This window comes from Rhinopithecus roxellana, chromosome 2, assembly GCF_007565055.1.
Source record: "Rhinopithecus roxellana isolate Shanxi Qingling chromosome 2, ASM756505v1, whole genome shotgun sequence".
Lineage (NCBI taxonomy): Eukaryota > Metazoa > Chordata > Mammalia > Primates > Cercopithecidae > Rhinopithecus > Rhinopithecus roxellana.
In genome coordinates this window covers 88683911-88702787 of record NC_044550.1, presented here as the reverse complement: position 1 = coordinate 88702787, position 18877 = coordinate 88683911, and the positions used below count along the sequence as shown (strand labels likewise).

The 18877-nt window shown below is 37.9% G+C and overlaps 1 protein-coding gene across 5 annotated transcripts in view; it reads right to left on the bottom strand.

The window, feature by feature from the left end:
• Positions 1–16423, bottom strand: part of RXFP1 (relaxin family peptide receptor 1) — a 123598-nt gene extending 107175 nt beyond the window's left edge. For 2 of the 5 annotated variants that reach the window (XM_030925996.1, XM_030925999.1), the window contains exon 1: positions 16145–16394. In XM_030925996.1, the coding sequence (XP_030781856.1) occupies positions 16145–16259 (115 nt within the window). In that variant the 5' untranslated portion in view covers positions 16260–16394. Of the gene's footprint in view, positions 1–16144 lie in introns of all 5 variants that reach the window. The other 3 variants (XM_010383214.2, XM_010383222.2, XM_010383229.2) reach the window with 3 other exon arrangements.
• Positions 16424–18877: the final 2454 nt, after the last annotated feature.

The window sequence follows — 18877 nt, the reverse complement described above, 5'->3', positions numbered from 1 at the left end:
CGCTCTCTTAGGGAGACTGCTTGGGATCCCTCTATCTATCCCCCTATCCCTTTAAATTCCTTGCTAGTTACTATCCTATTCCACCACTTTCTCCTTCTTCACAATACTTATTACTCTTTGAGATATCTTGTTTACTAGTTTACTTTTTGTTATTTAAATATCACCGCCAGATTATAAATTCCCACAGGTGAGGGATCTTTCTGGAGTTGTCCATCATTTATTTCTGATGCCTGTATTGGTGCTTGGCATATTGTAGGAAGTAAAACAAAATTAATTGAAGGAAAGGAAGAATGAATAATTGTCTGTGTGTCTGAAATACTTAGAACAGTATTTTAAAATAATGGTATCGTGAAGTTCTTTTTAATGCATATAGAAAGTAGTCCTTTTCTCCAGACTCTGTTGTCAGCTAGGTAAGACCCAATTTCTATAAATATCCCCCAAGAGCATTTCAGGCCTGATGTTAACATAGTCTGCCACCAAGACCTTGTTTTCTCAAAGGATGTAAGCCCTTTACCTGCCTCATAGAAACTCTAGGGACTATAGATTTTGTCTGTGAAACAACTAGACTAAGAAAATGTAATTGTTTTTTGGGGGGAAAAAGGGAAGGGAAGGATGAAAGGAAGAGATAGTTAAGGAAAGAAAGAGATAAAAAGAGAAATATTTCAAATGAGGACTAGCTCACCATTAAGCACAGTGGTGGGGATAATGCTATATTTCCCACAGCTGTAGTTTGTCATCAAATATTGGTAAAAATCCTAAAGAGAGGTTGGATTTTAGATTTAGATTCTAGAGTATATATCTGTACTAATCAAGTGAACAAAGCTATTTTTCTAGTTTAGCTAGGTTTCTATTAGGTTGGTACAAAAGTAATTGGGGTTTTTGCCATAAAACCGCAATTAACTTTTGTACCAGCCTAATATAAATTCACAAATTGGCATAGAAGTTACTTTTTTTTAGAAACAGTAAACAAAACTTTGTTCATTCCATGTGTATGGAATTCTTTCAGCTCATAAGTGTAAACCCTATTTAGTACACCAATATTGCAACTCCAAAGTGTATATGATTTCCTGGCTATGTTATTTTGAAACAGTTAATATGAGTTTCCAAATATGCATCTAATTTATGCCAGAAAATAATTTATCCAGTGGAAGAATATGACTTCGTTCAGTTGAAGGTAAACCACTAATCTTTTCATATGTGTATTAAAACTATAGTTTTCCGAGACATGTAGTTATAATATTTCTAGTCATGTTAGAAGGCATTAACAATGGTTTGCTTACAATGTATACAGTATTTGCAAAAAGACCCTATTTTAAGTCAGGTATCTCTTACAGTTCAATACTTGGGTTAATAATTACCTGCAAGAATGATTGAATGTATTCTTATTTTAAAGATGTTCTGAGCAAGCTATTTCTCTAGATAGCATGTCTATGGTTCTGCAATTCTTAGGGAAATTGAAAGTCTGCTGAGGATATTGAAGTTATCGCTGATTGATGCATTTCCCATAATGCACCTTAAACTTTCAGCACTGTTTCATCATACTCTTAAGGTGTCCTTTATAAAGGAAAATACAAATGAGAAAAAGTAATGAATTTACACCCATGCATTAAACATATCATGGGTAGTACTGCTGATTAAAATGTAAATATATTAAAATAGAGAGAGTAAAATTATATTCTTACAGGTATTAAGCCTTAGTCCTATAAACACAATATTTTCAATTATTTGTCTATGTGCTGTTTTCTACTGCTGTGAGGTTATAGTTGCTAAATAAAATCTCTTAAATCTGTTGACTGATACTTTCTGAGTAACAACCTTTGTGTTGCAAAGTTACTGATTGATTAAAGAGTACAGATTGTATGTACTTCCAAATAATGAGTTCATTCCATTTGATTCAAATAACTGTGTATAAGTATTTTGTCCATCCATTGTCCATTATTGTATGAGACTTTGTTAATGTTTTCTGTTATGTTTTATTTATTGCCTTATTTGCAAACTGGATAAGAGGGCTTTCCAGAGTTAAAGAAAATAGTGAGTTGGAAAATAACACAAGGGAAATAGGAAGTGTGGAAAACACAACACAGACTAGATCAAACTCTTGAGAACAAAAAATAGAGATAATAGTTGGATATCTGTGGAGTGCAATATCAAAAAGGCCAGTCCTATCACGGTCAGGGTATTCAACAAACATTCTGTAGTGTGTTCCACACATATTTTGTGTATTTTATAGATAGGAATAGAGAGAAAATATTTTTAAAATGTATTAAGGTCCTAGGAAAACAATGTGAAAACCAGTATCTGATTTGACTTGGTCATAGCCTGTATCTTTCCAGTGACTCAAGTGCAATGGCCATGCCCTCTCTAAGGATTGCTTTCAGTTTCTCACATTTTAGTCCATTTTTGGTAATTTGCCTGAGTTACTTCCTTGTGAAAATCAGTAGCTGATTCGACTTGGTCATAGCCTGTATCTTTCCAGTGACTCAAGTGCAATGGCCACGCCCTAAGGATTGCTTTCAGTTTCTCACATTGTAGTCCATTTTTGGTAATTTGCCTGAGTTACTTCCATTTTGTGCAAAACCTGGATTCGAATTACTAATATACTACCATCCTAACTCTGGCACGTGGCTTACAAAGACCTTCATGATCTGGTTCTGGTGATCCTCTCTAACTTCATCTCCAAGCATGTGCTTCAGCCCTCCTCTTAAACTACCCCAGACTTCTCATCATGTTCTGAGCCTGCCATGTCCTTTCCTGTCTCCATGACCTTGTGCAAGCTGTACCTGTCCTTGCAGTGCCCTTCTCTCCTCTCTCTGGGAAATAAAACATGGTAAATCTGCAACCAGTTCAGCTTGCTTGACTAGCTTGTTTACCTGTTAATGGGAATAGGAATTCTCATCTTATAAAATGAGATATAATAAATGATAAAATATTACATAATTATAAATCATTTTATCATATATTATCTATAATAGTAATATTTTATCATACTTATATTAATAATATAACAATATACATTATTTTATTATATGTAATAAAATAGAAATTACTTATTATATGTAATAATAATAAAAATGAGAGAGAATTTGATTTTGGTGTTTGTATGTGACTGAAAAAACTCAGGCTTGGGAATCAGATAAGCTTAGGTTCGAGTTCTGGACTAAGTGTTGATGTGCCCATGACCTTGACAAATTTCTAAATTTCTCTCTTCATTCTGGAAAGGTGAGAGAACATTACCTTTCAGGGTTCATGTGAGGATCTAATCAGACAACATTTATGAGTGTTTATCATTTAACCAAAACATTAACAATTTAATGACTCTTACCTATAACTTTAATAATGTAAATAATTCCTATTAATAATTAGAATAAGACCAGGCACGGTGGCTCACGCTTGTAATCTGAGCACTTTGGGAGGCCGAGGCGGGTGGAACATCTGAGGTTGGAAGTTCGAGACCAACCTGACCAACATGGAGAAACTCCATCTCTAATAAAAATACAAAGTTAGCCGGGCGTGGTGGTGCATGCCTGTAATCCCAGTTACTCAGGAGGCTGAGGCAGGAGAATTGTTTGAACCCAGGAGGTGGAGGTTGCAGTGAGCCAAGATCACGCCATTGCACTCCAGCCTGGGCAACAAGAATGAAACATCTCAAAAAAAAAAAAAAAAATCAGAATATCATAACATTGATTTAGAACACTTTGTGTATCTAAGTACATAGAATAAAGCACATTATCATATACATTAAAAATCTGCCGAAATTTCCCCAGAATAAATTTAAAAGTGGTGTAGGTCCCTGGGAAACTAATTAGAGAAGAATGTGATCGAGTAGTTTCTAGGGGGTGAGAGTGTCATGTGAGACTATTCCTTACTCCTACCAATTATTTATTACACATTCTATTGTTTTAGACATTGCATCAGAAAGAATTTGTGGGAGAAATTTAATAAATATGCCTAATAATTTGGGATTTTTCACACTTTGAATAACACTTTTATACACTGGTGTTTTCATCTATAATATTGTGATTAGTGTTGATTAAGGCAACAGAAAAAAACATATAGAAAAGTGTAGGGAAAAGAGATTAAAAATAAAAGTTACATGAAAGGCAGGTGTAAGTGAAATATGAGGAACCACTATGGGCAACAGAATAGAAAAGTAGGGAAAATTGGTATCAGAAAGAGTACAGAATTTTGAGCCAAGATATTTGAGTTAGAATCCAAATAGGGTAAGCACATTTTTTGTGTGTGACTTAAAAAATAAATGACCAAATAAAGATAGACTAACCCTATCTATCATTAGGCAAGTTTTGAAAATTCTGATTCTCCTATAGAAGTTTCTTGAGAGTAAGGGTAAATATACACATTCACTTGTGTCTATTTTACAGTGTTGGGAAATAGCTAAAAATTTGATATGATATGATTTGCAAATAAAAAGAGTGCATCTCTTACTAAGGTATTTCGTTATAATAATTATTGCTAATTACTGTGGCTTTGTGTTTATAATTACTGATTCTAGGGTATGTCCATGTATGCTTCCTTCATGGTTATTCCTTTTTTATTCTTCCACCACTAAAACTAGAAATTTAGACTGTACTTTATTGCTCAGGGAAGGTAGAACACAAAAAAACTTTCTACAGTCCTCAGCTTCTTGGCTTTAAATTCCAAAGCTTTTTAGAGTCATGGCTTTCAATGGCAAAATACAGGTGCTTGAGAGACGAATATTTTTTCTTTCTTTTTATTTACTTCTTTTATTTACCATATTGGTCTTGAGCATTAAGATCCAGTAATGAAGGACACAGAACATCCAGTCTTTCCACAACCTCTAGAGAGAGTTAAGGGTTAAGCATGTATGACGCCCTCAAAGCAGTTTTCCTGAACCTGCTGAGAGTGAAATGTGAGACGGAAGCACCCTGTCCCTTTGGTATTAAAACTCTGTAGAGGGAGGGAGGAGGTGGAAATTGCTAAGAGAATTTGGGGGACTGCCTAAGCAGAAGTGATTCTTGTCTCAAATCCTAAAGTCTAGCTCAACGAAAGGGCAAGTCTCTAGAAGCAGGGTCTTGATGTGAGGGAGGCGATGGTGAATGGGTGAGCTAGACCCAGGGCCTTTGTCAGCCCCAAATCTGCCTGAGTTCCCAACAGGTGAGGAAGGACACTTGAGGGCTTCTTGTGCCCTCCTGAGAAGGCTATGAGCAGATGGTGTTGGTGGTCTTTGGTGATAAGCATGTGGATTAGCTGGAGAACAATGTGGAAGAGTCATTGAATGCTTTGATAGGTGCTGATGTCACCCATCCCTGCCAGAGTGAGTTAACCATCAGGAGTAGCTGGCAAAGTGACTGGAGATGTTCACCTGTCTACCTGCCTCCTCAATTTTGATGTTCGTGAAGCTGTCACCGAAATCAGATGCTGTTGGTCAGAAGGGTAAAAGGGTAGAGAAGGTAAGGTTTCTTAAGTGATTGAGATTGTATTTTATACACAGTTCTACCAGAAAGACACCTCCACTCATATATATGTTTATCACAGCACTATTCACAAAGCAAAGACATGGAATCTATCTAGATGTCCACCAATGGTAGATTGGATAAAGAAAATACGGTACCATGGAATATTACACAGCCATAAAAAAATCATGCCCTTTGCAGCAACAGGGATGCCGCTGGAGGTGATTATTCTAAGTAAATTCACTCAGAGACAGAAAAACAAATGCTACATGTTCTCACTTATAAGTGGGAGCTGAACACTGGGTACATGGGTAAACATGCACAAAAGGATGGAGACAAGAGACACTGGGGATTCCAAAAGGGGAGGGGGTGGCAAATTCTGAAAAACTGCCTATCAGGCACTATGTTCATTTCTTGGGTGATGGGACCATTAGAAGTCTAAGCCTCAGCATCACACGATATACCCGTGTAACAAACCTGCTCATATACCCCCAAATGTAAAAAAAAAAAAAACCAAACAAACCCAGATTGCATTTTAAAGAAAACGTGCCTGATTTTAAAACCGAGCTGCTTTGAATTAGCAAATTTAAATGTTCTATTATTTTATGTAGGAGTCATGAGCTCTGAATTTTAGTCATAGAAACATAAAATGTGGCCGGGTGCGGTGGCTCAAGCCTGTAATCCCAGCACTTTGGGAGGCCGAGACGGGTGGATCACGAGGTCAGGAGATCGAGACCATCCGGGCTAACACGGTGAAACCCCGTCTCTACTAAAAAAAATACAAAAAACTAGCCGGGCGAGGTGGTGGGAGCCTGTGGTCCCAGCTGCTTGGGAGGCTGAGGCAGAATGGCGTAAACCCGGGAGGCGGAGCTTGTAGTGAGCTGCGATCTGGCCACTCCAGCCTGGGAGACAGAGCGAGACTCCGTCTCAAAAAAAAAAAAGAAACATAAAATGTAATTTTTGCACATCTGAGGTTTGTGGTCTATAAACAAGAAAATGTTTACACTACATATCGTACCTGGATTTGGTATGCTTAATGTTAATGATGGCATACGATTTAAAGTGTGTGTGTAGTAGTTTATAACATTTCCTTCCACCCTCAAACTTCATGTCAGAGAATGCTGGCATTACCTTTGTTAACATTCCCTGAACCCCTCCCCAACTCCATGCTTTCTGAAGAAAAAAAGGACAAAAACCGAAGGGTGGATTCTCCTGAAAAAATTAGAAGTAAATTTTGTGTTTGAGATGACCCTGTGGAGCAGGGGAACGTGTGTGTCAGGAGTGGATCAGGAGTGAGGGGCTGAGTGATTGGAGGAAACAGAGGGGCAGAGAGTGAGGCCAAGGGGCCTTGGATCAAAGAGAGAGAAATAGTGAAGAGTCAAAGGCAGGCCAGGTGCAGTGGCTCAGTCCCAGCACTTCGGGAGGCTGAAGTAGGCAGATGGCTTGAGCCCAGGCATTTGGGACCAGCCTGGGTAATGTAGTGTGTCTTCCTCTCTATAAAAATTTTTTTAAAAAATAGGTAGGCATGGTGGTATACACTTGTAGTCCTAGCAACTCGTGAGGCTTAGTTGGGAGGATTGCTTGAGCCAGGGGGCAGAGTTTGCAGTGAGCCAAGATTGCATCACTGCACTCCAGCTTGGGCCAGGAAAGCAAGACCCTGTCTCAAAAGACTCAAAGCCTCTAGGGGATTGAAGAACAGAAGAGGGCGTGAGGCTTTCAAATTGAACCTGCTATTTTTACTAGCATAGAAACTTTGAAAAAAGGTGCCCAAGAGCCAGAAGCGCTACAAAAAGCTTTGTATAGATTTTTCCCATTAAAATGGATTTGATAGACAAATGACTTGCCACATTATTTTGGATCACCATTGAAGACAAATGCTCAGTGGTTAAGAAAATATCAACAAACAAAAGCAGTCCCTCTTTCCTGTCCAGGGAGCTTAAACTGCTGTGCCGCAAGTTCACAGGATCAGGGGTAACGACTGCAATTAGAAGGGCAGAAATAAAAATCTAAATTTGACTTTGCTAAACTGGCCACCTCTCCTGATCTTAACACAAAGAGGGAGGTTAAATGGAGGTTAAGAAGCTAACAGAAAGCATGACTGATGATGTCATTGTGTCTAAGTTTGAAATGTGTGAGAAAGTAGAAACATTTATAAACCATGAGGCAGTTTTGCAATTTCCAGCAAATCAGCCACAACTGAGAAAGTAAAAACGGCAAATCTTCTGGACCATTGAAAATGAATCAAACATTTCTAGCCTGCTCTGGGAAAAACCCATTAAAACATCAAAAGGCTGGGGTGAGCAACAGAGGGTGAGAGAAGAGGATAAAAAGAATCCGAGGTTTTATGAGTGAAGACAATGGCAGAATAGATTGTGCTGTATCTCAGAGGCCAATGTGTGATGCACCTGAGAACAGTTACTTTCATTAACTTATACTTGCAATATGTGCCTGGAAAAAGCTTCCAAAAAAGCTTCCTAGGGCAGTTTATCTGATTTCTTTCACTAGATCCAGGCGCACACACATATAAATTTTATTCAAAATTTGTCATTTCATATCTATTTGCATGTTCTATTTTATACTGTTTTAATTTAAACTCTGTAAAGTAAGATTTATCTGTTTAAATGGTTACAACTACAAGAATCTGCAGGGTCATAACTTGCTCGTATTATTAGGATCAGTTGTTGGAACCAATTTACACAACACAGAAAAAAATTGACCAAAAATGTCCATGAACCCAGGTAACTGCAAAATGAGGGAGGGCTATAATCTGCAAATAGTATGTTTAACAGGCAGCTGTTCCCTATGAAAGTCCTCATTCATGAGGAGGAAGTATTTATTATGGAAATGAGTAGAAATAAGAATTTGAGTTGCAAGATTTGGGACCAAGACAGGAGGTTTCTTTGTGAGTATTTTGTCAGAAAGTGTGGTGAGACTAAGGAATACAGAGAATCATTAAGATAGGAAGGAGAAATTAAGCGCTAAGGGAGAAAGAGGAACTGGTTAATTAGAACTGGAAGCCAGTATCTAGGTTGCTTAGCCAGGAAAGGGAAAGCTGCAGGGAGTCCACTTGGCACTAAATAGACAATCTGTGGGAGAGAAGCAAAGGAGGAGAAACCAAGCATGTAGCAGGATCAAAACTTAAAGGAGTTTGAGAGCAGTGGCTCACGCCTGTAATCCCAGAGCTTTGAGAGGCTGAGGTGGGTGGATGGCTTGAGCCCAGGAGTTCGAAACCAGTCTGGGCAACATGGTGAAACTCCCATCTCTACAAAAAATACAAAAATTAGCCAGCGTCATGGCACGCACCTGTGGTACCAGGTACTCAGGAGGCTGAGGTGGGAGGATCACTTGAGCCCAGGAGGTTGAGGCTGTGGTGAGCTGTGATCACACCACTGCACTCTAGCCTGGGCCACAGAGCAAAACCCTGTCTCATAAACAACAAAACAAGCAAGCGAAAAAAGAGATCAGACTTTCATGATAGCAGAGTTTACAACCAGTGTGGGATTTATGTTTTACCATATCAGGAATGAACACCTTGGGGTCGTTTAACGTAACAGTGAGGATGCTCTATGCTGCTCTATGAGTGTCCTTTCAATCCCCACAAAGGTGAGGATTGAAACATGTTACTCTGTCTCAGGAAACTCGGTGTGCTGGGGTGGGGAGAGGGAAGAACACAGTAAGTTTAGGGATATTCGACTCCCTACGACCAGGGCCTCCACTGTCCGCCCTCTCTGGCACCTGCATAGGCAGAAAGACAGAAGAGATGGCATTCTTTTTTGGTGGGAAGGAAGAGGTTATGGGAGCAGTGAAGCACACAGGTATTTGGTGCCTACATTATCTGGGGCACCCAGAAAAAAAGAGGGCATTTCTCTGGACACTAGAAATGTCTGATAAATTCTGATAGCCTATAAATTACTCCTGAGAAGTTGGCAAAGTTTCTTCTGCTGTAGCAATGCTCAGTCTCATTTTTCAACTTGTGGCACATGAAGCCTCTCTCACCTTAGAGGGGTGACCCCAACGGCCAAATTCATGATTTGCATGGCATGTGATGAAAAGGGCTGCCATCTTTAGAGATGACTCTATTGTCTGGGGAATAGGATAGGAGCATGGACTGGAGAGGAGATATTAATAGTGAAGACATCCACTGGGTGTTGACTTACTCTGAGCATTTTTTTTTTTTCTTTTTCTGACACATGGTCTTGCTCTGTTCCCTAGGGTGGAGTGCAATGGCACCATCTTGGCTCACTGCAACCTCTGCCTCCCAGGCTCAAGTGATCCTCCCACCTCAGCTTCCTGAATAGCTGGAACTACAGATGCTTGCCACCACGACTGGCTAAATTTTGTATCTTTTGTAGAGATGGGGGTCTTGCCATGTTGCCCAGGCTGGTCTTGAACTCCCAGGCTCAAGCAATCCACCTGCCTTGGCTTCCCAAAGTGTGGGATTATAGGCATGAGTCACTGCCCCCCGCCTTACTCTAAGCATGTTTAAAGTCCCTTTCATTAAAGTTCCTCTGGGCCTGGCTGCAAACATGGTGATGGGCAGGTGCCATGAGAACCTTTGTCTCCTTGGTTGTGAGAATGATTTAAATGTTTCTCTACAAGGTAGGTATGTGAAGAGGGATTATACTAGCTTAGTGTATTGGCAAAGTCTTAATCATTGAGGCTAGGATTTTGGTAGATAATAAGTTTATTTTAATAATTTCTGTCTAGGTTCTATTTTCAAGTGATATTTTACCCTTTTGATATTTCTTGCCCTTTTTGTCCTACATATGAAATTTGGAGATCCACTTTTAAAAGTGAATTAAGAATAAGGAGCTGAAAACTAAAGGGAACACAGCTATATGGCCTTAGTTTCTTTCTATGTGAAAAATGAGGATGTTGTCCTTTATAGCTTTACCTTGCCTTCCAACTCAAAAAAAAATCTGATTTTTTATGAAACTGAAATCAAAAATAGTACTTGAGCGACATTAAATAGAAACTGTCTAAGTAATAGCAATTTGCTCGAGGATCAGACTGTGGGAAGTGGAAAAAGAAACTTCATTTTTCCTTAAATGAATTAGATGAGAACCAAGGGAAAAGATTAGTAGGAGACAACAGCATAACTATACATATATATATTTTTATAGTTTTATATATAACTATACACATATATTTTACATATATACATATATATATATATATATTGTTTTTGAAGATGGAGTCTCGCTTTTGTTACCTAGTCTGGAGTGCAGTGACATGATCCTGGCTCATTTCAGCTTCTGCCTCCTGGGTTCAAGTGATTCTCCAGCCTCAGCCACCCAAGTAGCTGGAATTACAGGTGCCCACCGCCACACCCAGCTAACTTTTGTATTTTTAGTAGAGACAGGGTTTTGCCATGTTGGCCAGGCTGGTCTTGAACTCCTGACCTCAAGTGATCCTCCCGCCTTGGCCTCCCAAAGTGCTGGGATTACAGGCGTGAGTCATGGCGCCTGATCAACTATATGTTTTAATCAATGGAATAACTCATATAATTACATGGCCTCTCAGTTCAAGTGGCTACTCAATCCTCTAACAAAAAAAATTATTTAAAATCTCAATAGCTTTTTGTTTTTTTAAGTGTGAATCTTACTATTAAAGAATATATCAGATTATCTCTGTTTCATTTGTAGCTAATCATGTGGGTAACATTTTGGTTCAACTGAGCACCCTGTCTAAACGTAGACGTAGGATTGCATTTGGAAACAGGAGCTAAGGAGAGAGAGAGAGAGCTGTGTCCATCTGCACTGGAACTCAATGAGAACTTGAGTTCCTGGAGCAATCTGGGAGGAGGAGTTGAGGAAGAATGATGGTGAGAGAGAGGTGGAAAGAGTTGCTGGCACAATGGCCAGAGGCAAGGGCTCCAGGTGGCCTAGACCAGCTGGTGAAAAGTCCCAAGAGTACCATTCCCAAAGATTAACTCTCAGAATTTTTTTGAAAACATTGATGATTTCCAAAAGGCATATTCATTATCATAAAAGATTGAAGAAATCAGGAGACCCAGTTAATTTAGGTAGTACTGAAATAATTATAAAATGAATCTATTTAACAAATCTAATAATACCCAGGCTGCTATAAAATACAGTTATTTAGTAGGAAAATACCAAGTGCTAACATGAACAACATGATATCTCACTTTACACTACCCTTTTTTCCACTTGATATTTTTGTTGTGATAGAGAACAAAACCTAAATTTGAAATATTCACAACTTGCCCCTGCTTATCTCCAAAGAAGGAAAGAGCTTTTGGTTTAGTGTTGGGTCCTTGTTGTTCTGATCACAGAAATAGATGAAGCTGTAGAATTTAAAAAGATGGAAGAGTACTGGATCACTGCACATAGGCAGGAAATAGACCTGTTGGGGTTGTGGGGCTAATAAAATATCCAGGAGGAGGAAGAGGTAAGCTAACATAGGAATTAAGTCAATATTTATTGGCACTTGCTATATGTATAGCTAAGTGTCATGTGCTGCAAACAAAAGTGCTTTCTATATATTCATATTTTTTACATATACTAATTCATCAGTCGTTGGTGTACACTGAGGAATGTATACAAAGCAGATAGCACCAGCTCATAAGAGGAGATATATAAACTCCTAGCATGGATTTGTTGAACTTGCCTTGGATGGGGAGGCCCTCACCGTAGGTGGTGGAAGCCCTGGATTTACCAGCTTTGAGACCTTGGACAGGTCAATATTTCCTTATGGATTAATATCTAAAATAGAGAAAGATCTGACTTGCTTGAAGGCCAGTGAGCTAGGTCAGGGGTCTGTTACGGTCACTTTAAATTCTATATTATAATTTAAGAAAGTGTTAGAATCGAATCATGTTTAACAGCATAGGCTTTTTAAGGAGATAGACTTGGATTCAAATCTTCTTTGCATCATTACTAGGAAGTGGTGCCAGGAATGCTGCCAGATATTTCTCATTCTCTGACTCCTATTTTGTAAAGCGAGAATATCTCATAGGGTTATTATAGGAATAAAATAAGATCATGTTTGTAAAGCACTTACATTGTTCCTCATCCATGGAGACCTCTCAATAAATGGGAAATAGAAAAACAACTACACCCGTAAACATAAGGATTGAAATCAAATGGTCTAAATGCTTACAGTTTTTCAGACAAAAAGTTAAACCTAACTAGAATATTCAACTCCAGGCATTTTAGTTTAACAAGTTTGTACTAATGTGTGAAACTGTGCTTGAAAGACTAGTTCACAAACATAATAATTTCCCTTTATGTAGATCAGGGTGCATTTGCACAGATTCATTAATTTGCCTTCCATTTGAAACTTAAAAATATGATTCAAAATACATAGTAAAAACAATATAAAATTGCCAGCAGCCCCCATAATATAAGGTGGTGAGAAGTTATTTAATTGGTACCATGCATGTTACTCAGGTGAAGGATACCCTAAAAGTCCTGACTTGACCACTATGCAATCTAGGCATGTAACACAATTACACTCATGCCCCATAAATTTATACAAATTAAAAAAACCCAACCGCCCCCAAAGTATAAGGTGGAACACAGTATACCTCTGTGGTCTGCATATTGGTGTGTTTATTCACTCATCTTTTGGAATTGGATAAATATGCCCACATTCTCTTTTTCCATGTACTAACCAAGCTAACGGTCTGTTCTGGAATTGTCTCTTCCTTTTCTCTTCTTCATAGTTACAGAAGAAAACTGTTACAAGTTATGAGAGTACTGGGATCCGAAGCAAAGGCCAGGTAGCCTGGTAAGTGTCTCTAGGAGTCTGAAAGTGAGGACCTTACTAAGCTGGGCCAGTCCTTGGCAAAATACTAAAGTGGATCAGGCTTATGTTTGAACTCCCTCTATTTCTTGTATCTTCACTTGTTCCCTGCCTATCTAAAACATTAAGTAAAAGAATGGTTTTGCTTAGTGAAAGCATTTAAGAAATAATAAAGCATTGTCTGATAAGAACTTAAAATACAAGTTGTCCTGGGGATTGCTTTTTAATTACGAATTTTGAAATAATTATATACTTACAAGAGGTTGAAAAAATAGTATAGAGAGGTCCTATACAGCTTTCACCCAGCTTTCCTTAATCTTACATAATTTTAGTACATTACAAAACTAAAAAGTTAACATTGGCACAATACGATTAATTAGACTATGGACAGAAGGATTTTTAAAGAGTGAAAAATTCTTAAGGCTAAAAGGAAATCTTTTCTAAGTCTTAATGTCACCTCTGTTTGTGTGGATCTCAATTTTTGCACTTGTCTTATTGAATTGAATTTAAATCAACTTGCGGTCTTCTCCATTCTATCCCTTCAGAGCAGGGACCATGCTTACTTTAATAAGATAGGTGAATAAAGCATGGTCACTGCTCTGGCATGCGTAGGTATTTTTGGTTGAAAGGGTGACTAATAGTTGCTTACGTCTGTAACGGGCTTTATAGTGTTCAAAGCCCATTTATACACATTATGGCTACTGAGAATTATCATAGTCTAGGGGAGAGAGTATGGGCTTTGAAAGCATTCCAATCTTGGCATTTATTAGCTCGAGTCTTGTGACAAGGCACTGAATGTCCCACCTCGTGTGCTTAATTGTATCCACATAATAGAGTTGTTGTGAAGATTCAGGAGGTAATTTTTGTAACAAAGAACGGAATACAGGAGGTCTGAGAGGTAGACAGGGTAAAGGATTTGATTGCCATTTCACATGCTCAGAAGAGGTAAATCATTTGCTGAAAACCATAGAACTGGTACATGGGAGTGCAGCTAAGCATCTTAGGTTAGGTGTCTTCCATGATATCACATCGCCTTTCCCGTAACAGGAAAGTGGATATAAAAACAAAATAAAACAAAACAAACACACAGAGAAACCACCACCATGGGGCATTTACAGAGGTTTAAGAATTTGTCCTTATGCGTGGTTGTTGATTTCCGTTGCTGTGTGCCCAGGAAATTCTCACTTACGTGAAGCCTGGGTGAGGGGCTAAACTCAAGGTGAACCCTGGCTGTGGGTGCTATTTCAGGGGGTCCCTGACAAGTTTTCCCCCACCCCAACATGCAGTTAACACCATGTAGCCAGGAGTTGGCTTGCCAAACTTTGCTGCAAATGTTTATGCCCTCATTTCCTGGGGAAGGCGTGGAAGGATGAGAACTTGGAGCTCTCAACTTACACTACATTCCCAAATTTTCTTTTGAATCAAAAGAGAAGTTAAATTTAAAGAGACAGAGGGTTTTGGCATCATCATGACCACCATTATTATTATTTCCTGCTGATGAAAATAATTATTAACAAAAAGTTACATGTAAACATGGAATTTTTTTCCTAACCTGAAATGACTGGTAACACAGTGGTCAAAGTTGCTTCTCAACCTGCCCTAAACACTTTTTATATACCCTTAAATTCTTTATACTAGAATGACTATTCTGGAAATATTCCTCTGGCTTATTTAATCTATTCATTTCATTGAAATGGAATAGGGATGGTAAAATATGGTATTATTTTTGAAGCTGTTGGCCACAAATATCAAAAGCTCTGGTAGTTTAAACATGGAATTATAATTAGAAACATTACATTTTTGGTGATGGTTTGCAATTTATTGTTTTCCCTTCAGTTAAAAAATAGGAATGTCAGTAATCAAGATTAGAGATGGAGAAAGCTAGGACTAGAATATTTCCCTGGGATTCTGAATAGTTTCTGTGGTTTTGATGCCATCCTTTAATTTTAACTCTAGATGAGATGGAGTAGAGGGAAGGGGGAAAGAAGGAGAAAAAGGAAAATATAATCACTTTGACACATTGCAATTGGGAGAGTCAGGATTGAAAGACATTCCTTAATAGAAGAGCTCAGAGTTAACAAAACTTATGCAAACTTTTAAGAGACAGAACTATAAAAAGGCTTGTTAACTTCTAAATTAGTGAAAGCCCACATTCCCGGAATCATAAAGGACTAAAGATACCCAGAAAGTTTTGTTCTTGGTTTGGCTTTGACTTTTTCATATTTATTACCTAGGAAACAAAAACATTTTATTTCTATCTACATACTATAATTCAAACGGAGCTTAACACACAACAGCTGTTTCCCTTGAATTTAAAAAAGATTTTCTGAAAAATAAACCATAGCACACATAGAGAAAACAAAATTTGTCATTATAGTAAAAATAACATGCCCACTTGGAGCTTCTTTTGAGCCCATGTTTTTCATTGTTTTGTGCTTTCCCTTGTTTTTCTTTCAAGGAACAGTGATAAATCTTGCTGAATAAAAAGAGTTTTAAGAATGCATCTCCCTGCCCAGAAGCACACCTATGATAGCAAATCACAAAGGATAAGGGCGACAGAGCATTACAACTACACAGAAACTGGCACAAATGTGAGGACTTTCCTAGGATTTTTCAATGAATATATTCCTTGAATACAGTTTAAGAATTACTACTCTTTAAACATTATAATGTTGCTTATAATATCAATTATATGAATTGGTTATTATGAAGCCTAGGTTTACATAGCACATCAGTCTTGCTTCACTACTGACTATGATAAGATATTACAGTTTTTAATACAAATACCAGACATTTACTAAGAAGAACAATTCTGAAGTGAGATTACAATTTTATCAGTAAACGCATTTTATCTTAAAAGCATAAATATAAGGAATAAACATTTGTGCTTGTGGTTATTCCACAAAATACTAAGGTATACAAAATTCGATACTGAGCATACTTACAATATTTTCCAATAATTAAGATGTAGAAGAAGACAGGACCAGATGTCATTTCCTTCTCTCTGAGCAACTGATTAATGAAAGTGAACAAAATTTGGTCTTGGTTTCTGAATCGCATACAGCTCACGGTGGTTGTGTGCTATTTCTGTCTGCAATCTTAGCAGCTACAAAGCAGTCCTCCCTCCTTCCACTCCCATTTCCTTTCTCTGTCTCTTTCCATTCCCTCTTTTTTTCTTTCCTCCTTTCTATTCTCAGGATCTCTCCTCCCCGCCCTCCTTCTCTAAATGTCCTAATCTCCTTCTTTACACATACGCACGCGTGTGCATGCACACACACACACACACACACACACACAAAGCTAAGCAGCAATAAAGTTTCAGAGAACACACAGGATATCTACAAACGAGGGTGTATACAAACTCTGAGAAATGTCTGAACTGATCAAAGATACATTACCAGAAAGAAATTGAGCTAGAGATATCTCATAAGCAAAAACATATTTTTTCCCCTTGTGACATAGGACTAGGAAAAGAATGGAATTACACAGGGCAAAATGACTTTGTGGAATTAACTATGGGGTAGGAATTAAAGTGTAACTACAGCAATCGTTTATAAACTGTTTGAGTTTGGGAATTCGAACAATAGGATATTGTTGAAAGAAGAATACAAAGGAATAAAACAACTTAAAATCCTTTTGAACTTGTGAATTTTGCTACAATGGAGACCATGACATGTCACTGGATGTCCGGGAGCAAAGCCGGCCTGGGTTTAAATTACAGGTCCCCTGTGACTTTAGAGTTATGCAGGTGCTGACTCTTGGCTGAGCATTGCTTTTCTGGAGCAAAATATGTACGCAACAAGGTAGCTCTGATGGCCAGCACAGGGCATAGTGAGGGGTGTAGGTCCTACTGCATTACAGGTGATTATTAACTGTCAGTCATTCATATAGTGATTTTTATTATTTGACCAGTTGGGGAAAAAGTATGAAAACGCAATGAACATTTCTGTAGACTGCATTTTCTTTTAACCAGACTGGGTCATTCTTATTTTGCAACTTGCTGATGAATTTCTGGAACAAATGAGTAGTAGCTCTTTGACATGAGGAATTTATTTTTGAGGTTAATGCTCCCTACTTGTAGATATACAAGTAGAATCTGCTTGGATTACATATCTGTACATCATTGACTTCAATATAATAAGCCTATTTCTAAATAAGGGCTAAAAGGTTATACTAACACTGCTTCCTCTCCCCATAAATATAATTAATTCCGTGAAAGAAGAATTATAGAAATCTTCACAAGTCCTTATTCATTTAGCAGTAGATTTATTTAGTGAAGACACTGTTCTTTTGATGGACATGCTTATGGTTAACTGAATTTAGTCCCATAAAATGTTCACTGCTTTTCATAATACTTGAAATATTTTAAGATTATTATGTGGGTGGTTCATGGATTTTTTTAAAATTTATTTAGAAATAGTAGTTTTTTGGAAGGATGCTGTGGAACATGTCAAGGGCAGTATCAGAAGGAGGACCCATAAGAAGCTTCTTAATAGTAAAATTGAAGAACTTGCTTTGGGAAGTGTCAATAAAAAGTAAGCTGTTGATAAAGAGGTCTTCAAAATCATTCTGATGTTATTGTGCAAACTTTGAAAATTTTGCCTGAGTGCATATCACAGATACATACAATTAGTGGGCCGCTAGCCAGGAAGTACTCGTTAACAATGTATTTTAAATCTTCTCAAATTATTAGGGAAAAATTTCCAAATCATCTCTCATTTTATTAAGAATCTATTAGGTTTTACTAAAATAGATGTTTATCTGAATGAATAATTTTCATTGTTTGTTTTCTCAGGGTGTCACTTCTGTCTTATTTTTGGCAAAGGCAGTGAATCTGGCATATTAGTTTTATAGAAGTATTTTGGTGGCAAAACCCAGAAGTGAATATAGCATACCCTGGCCATACATTGAGGTAGGTACTGTTTGTACTATGGACTGGAGAATTCCTTATTGTGAGAGGCTGTCCCTTACATTGTAGAATGTTTAATAGCCTCCCTGGCCTCCACCCATTAGATGCCTGTAGCACTCTCCAGTTGCAACAATTAAAGGTGTCTCCAGCAGTTGGCAAATGTTCCTGAAGGACAAGATCACTCCTGGTTGAGAACCACTGCATTGTAGCAAAAGACTCCCCTAAGTAATCTTTAGGTATTATTATTATTATTATTATTTAACCAGATTACTGAAATAGAATTCTCTTAAGATTTGAATTAAAGTGTGTTTTCTCATTCTTTTGTTTTGCAGTTTGAAGACACATATTAAAGAGTTTTAAAAACAAATAGATAGTGTATGTTCTTAGCCTTCTCTTCCTGCCTACATTGTTCAATTATAAACTTGCACTCTGGGCCCAATAGAATCTGTGATGTCAATGCCTCCACTTGGCTGAGCATGTCAGGGGTTTCTACCCTAGACATAGGCTAATACAGGCTGATACCCTTTCTTATCTTTGAATCTCTTCTTAAAACCTTATTGAGGCTCTTTGAATAATAACAAAAACTTCTATTTGAAAATTACTTCTCAAACCAACCTAGTGAGTCAAACCAAACAAGCATTGTTAACCTGCCTGCACCGTACAGATCCACAACAATCTTGTGGCTTTTCCATCCTACCATGACGGAAATAAACCATGACTTTTTTTTTTTTTTTTTTTTCAGCATCATGTTTTAAAACTGGGTAATGGC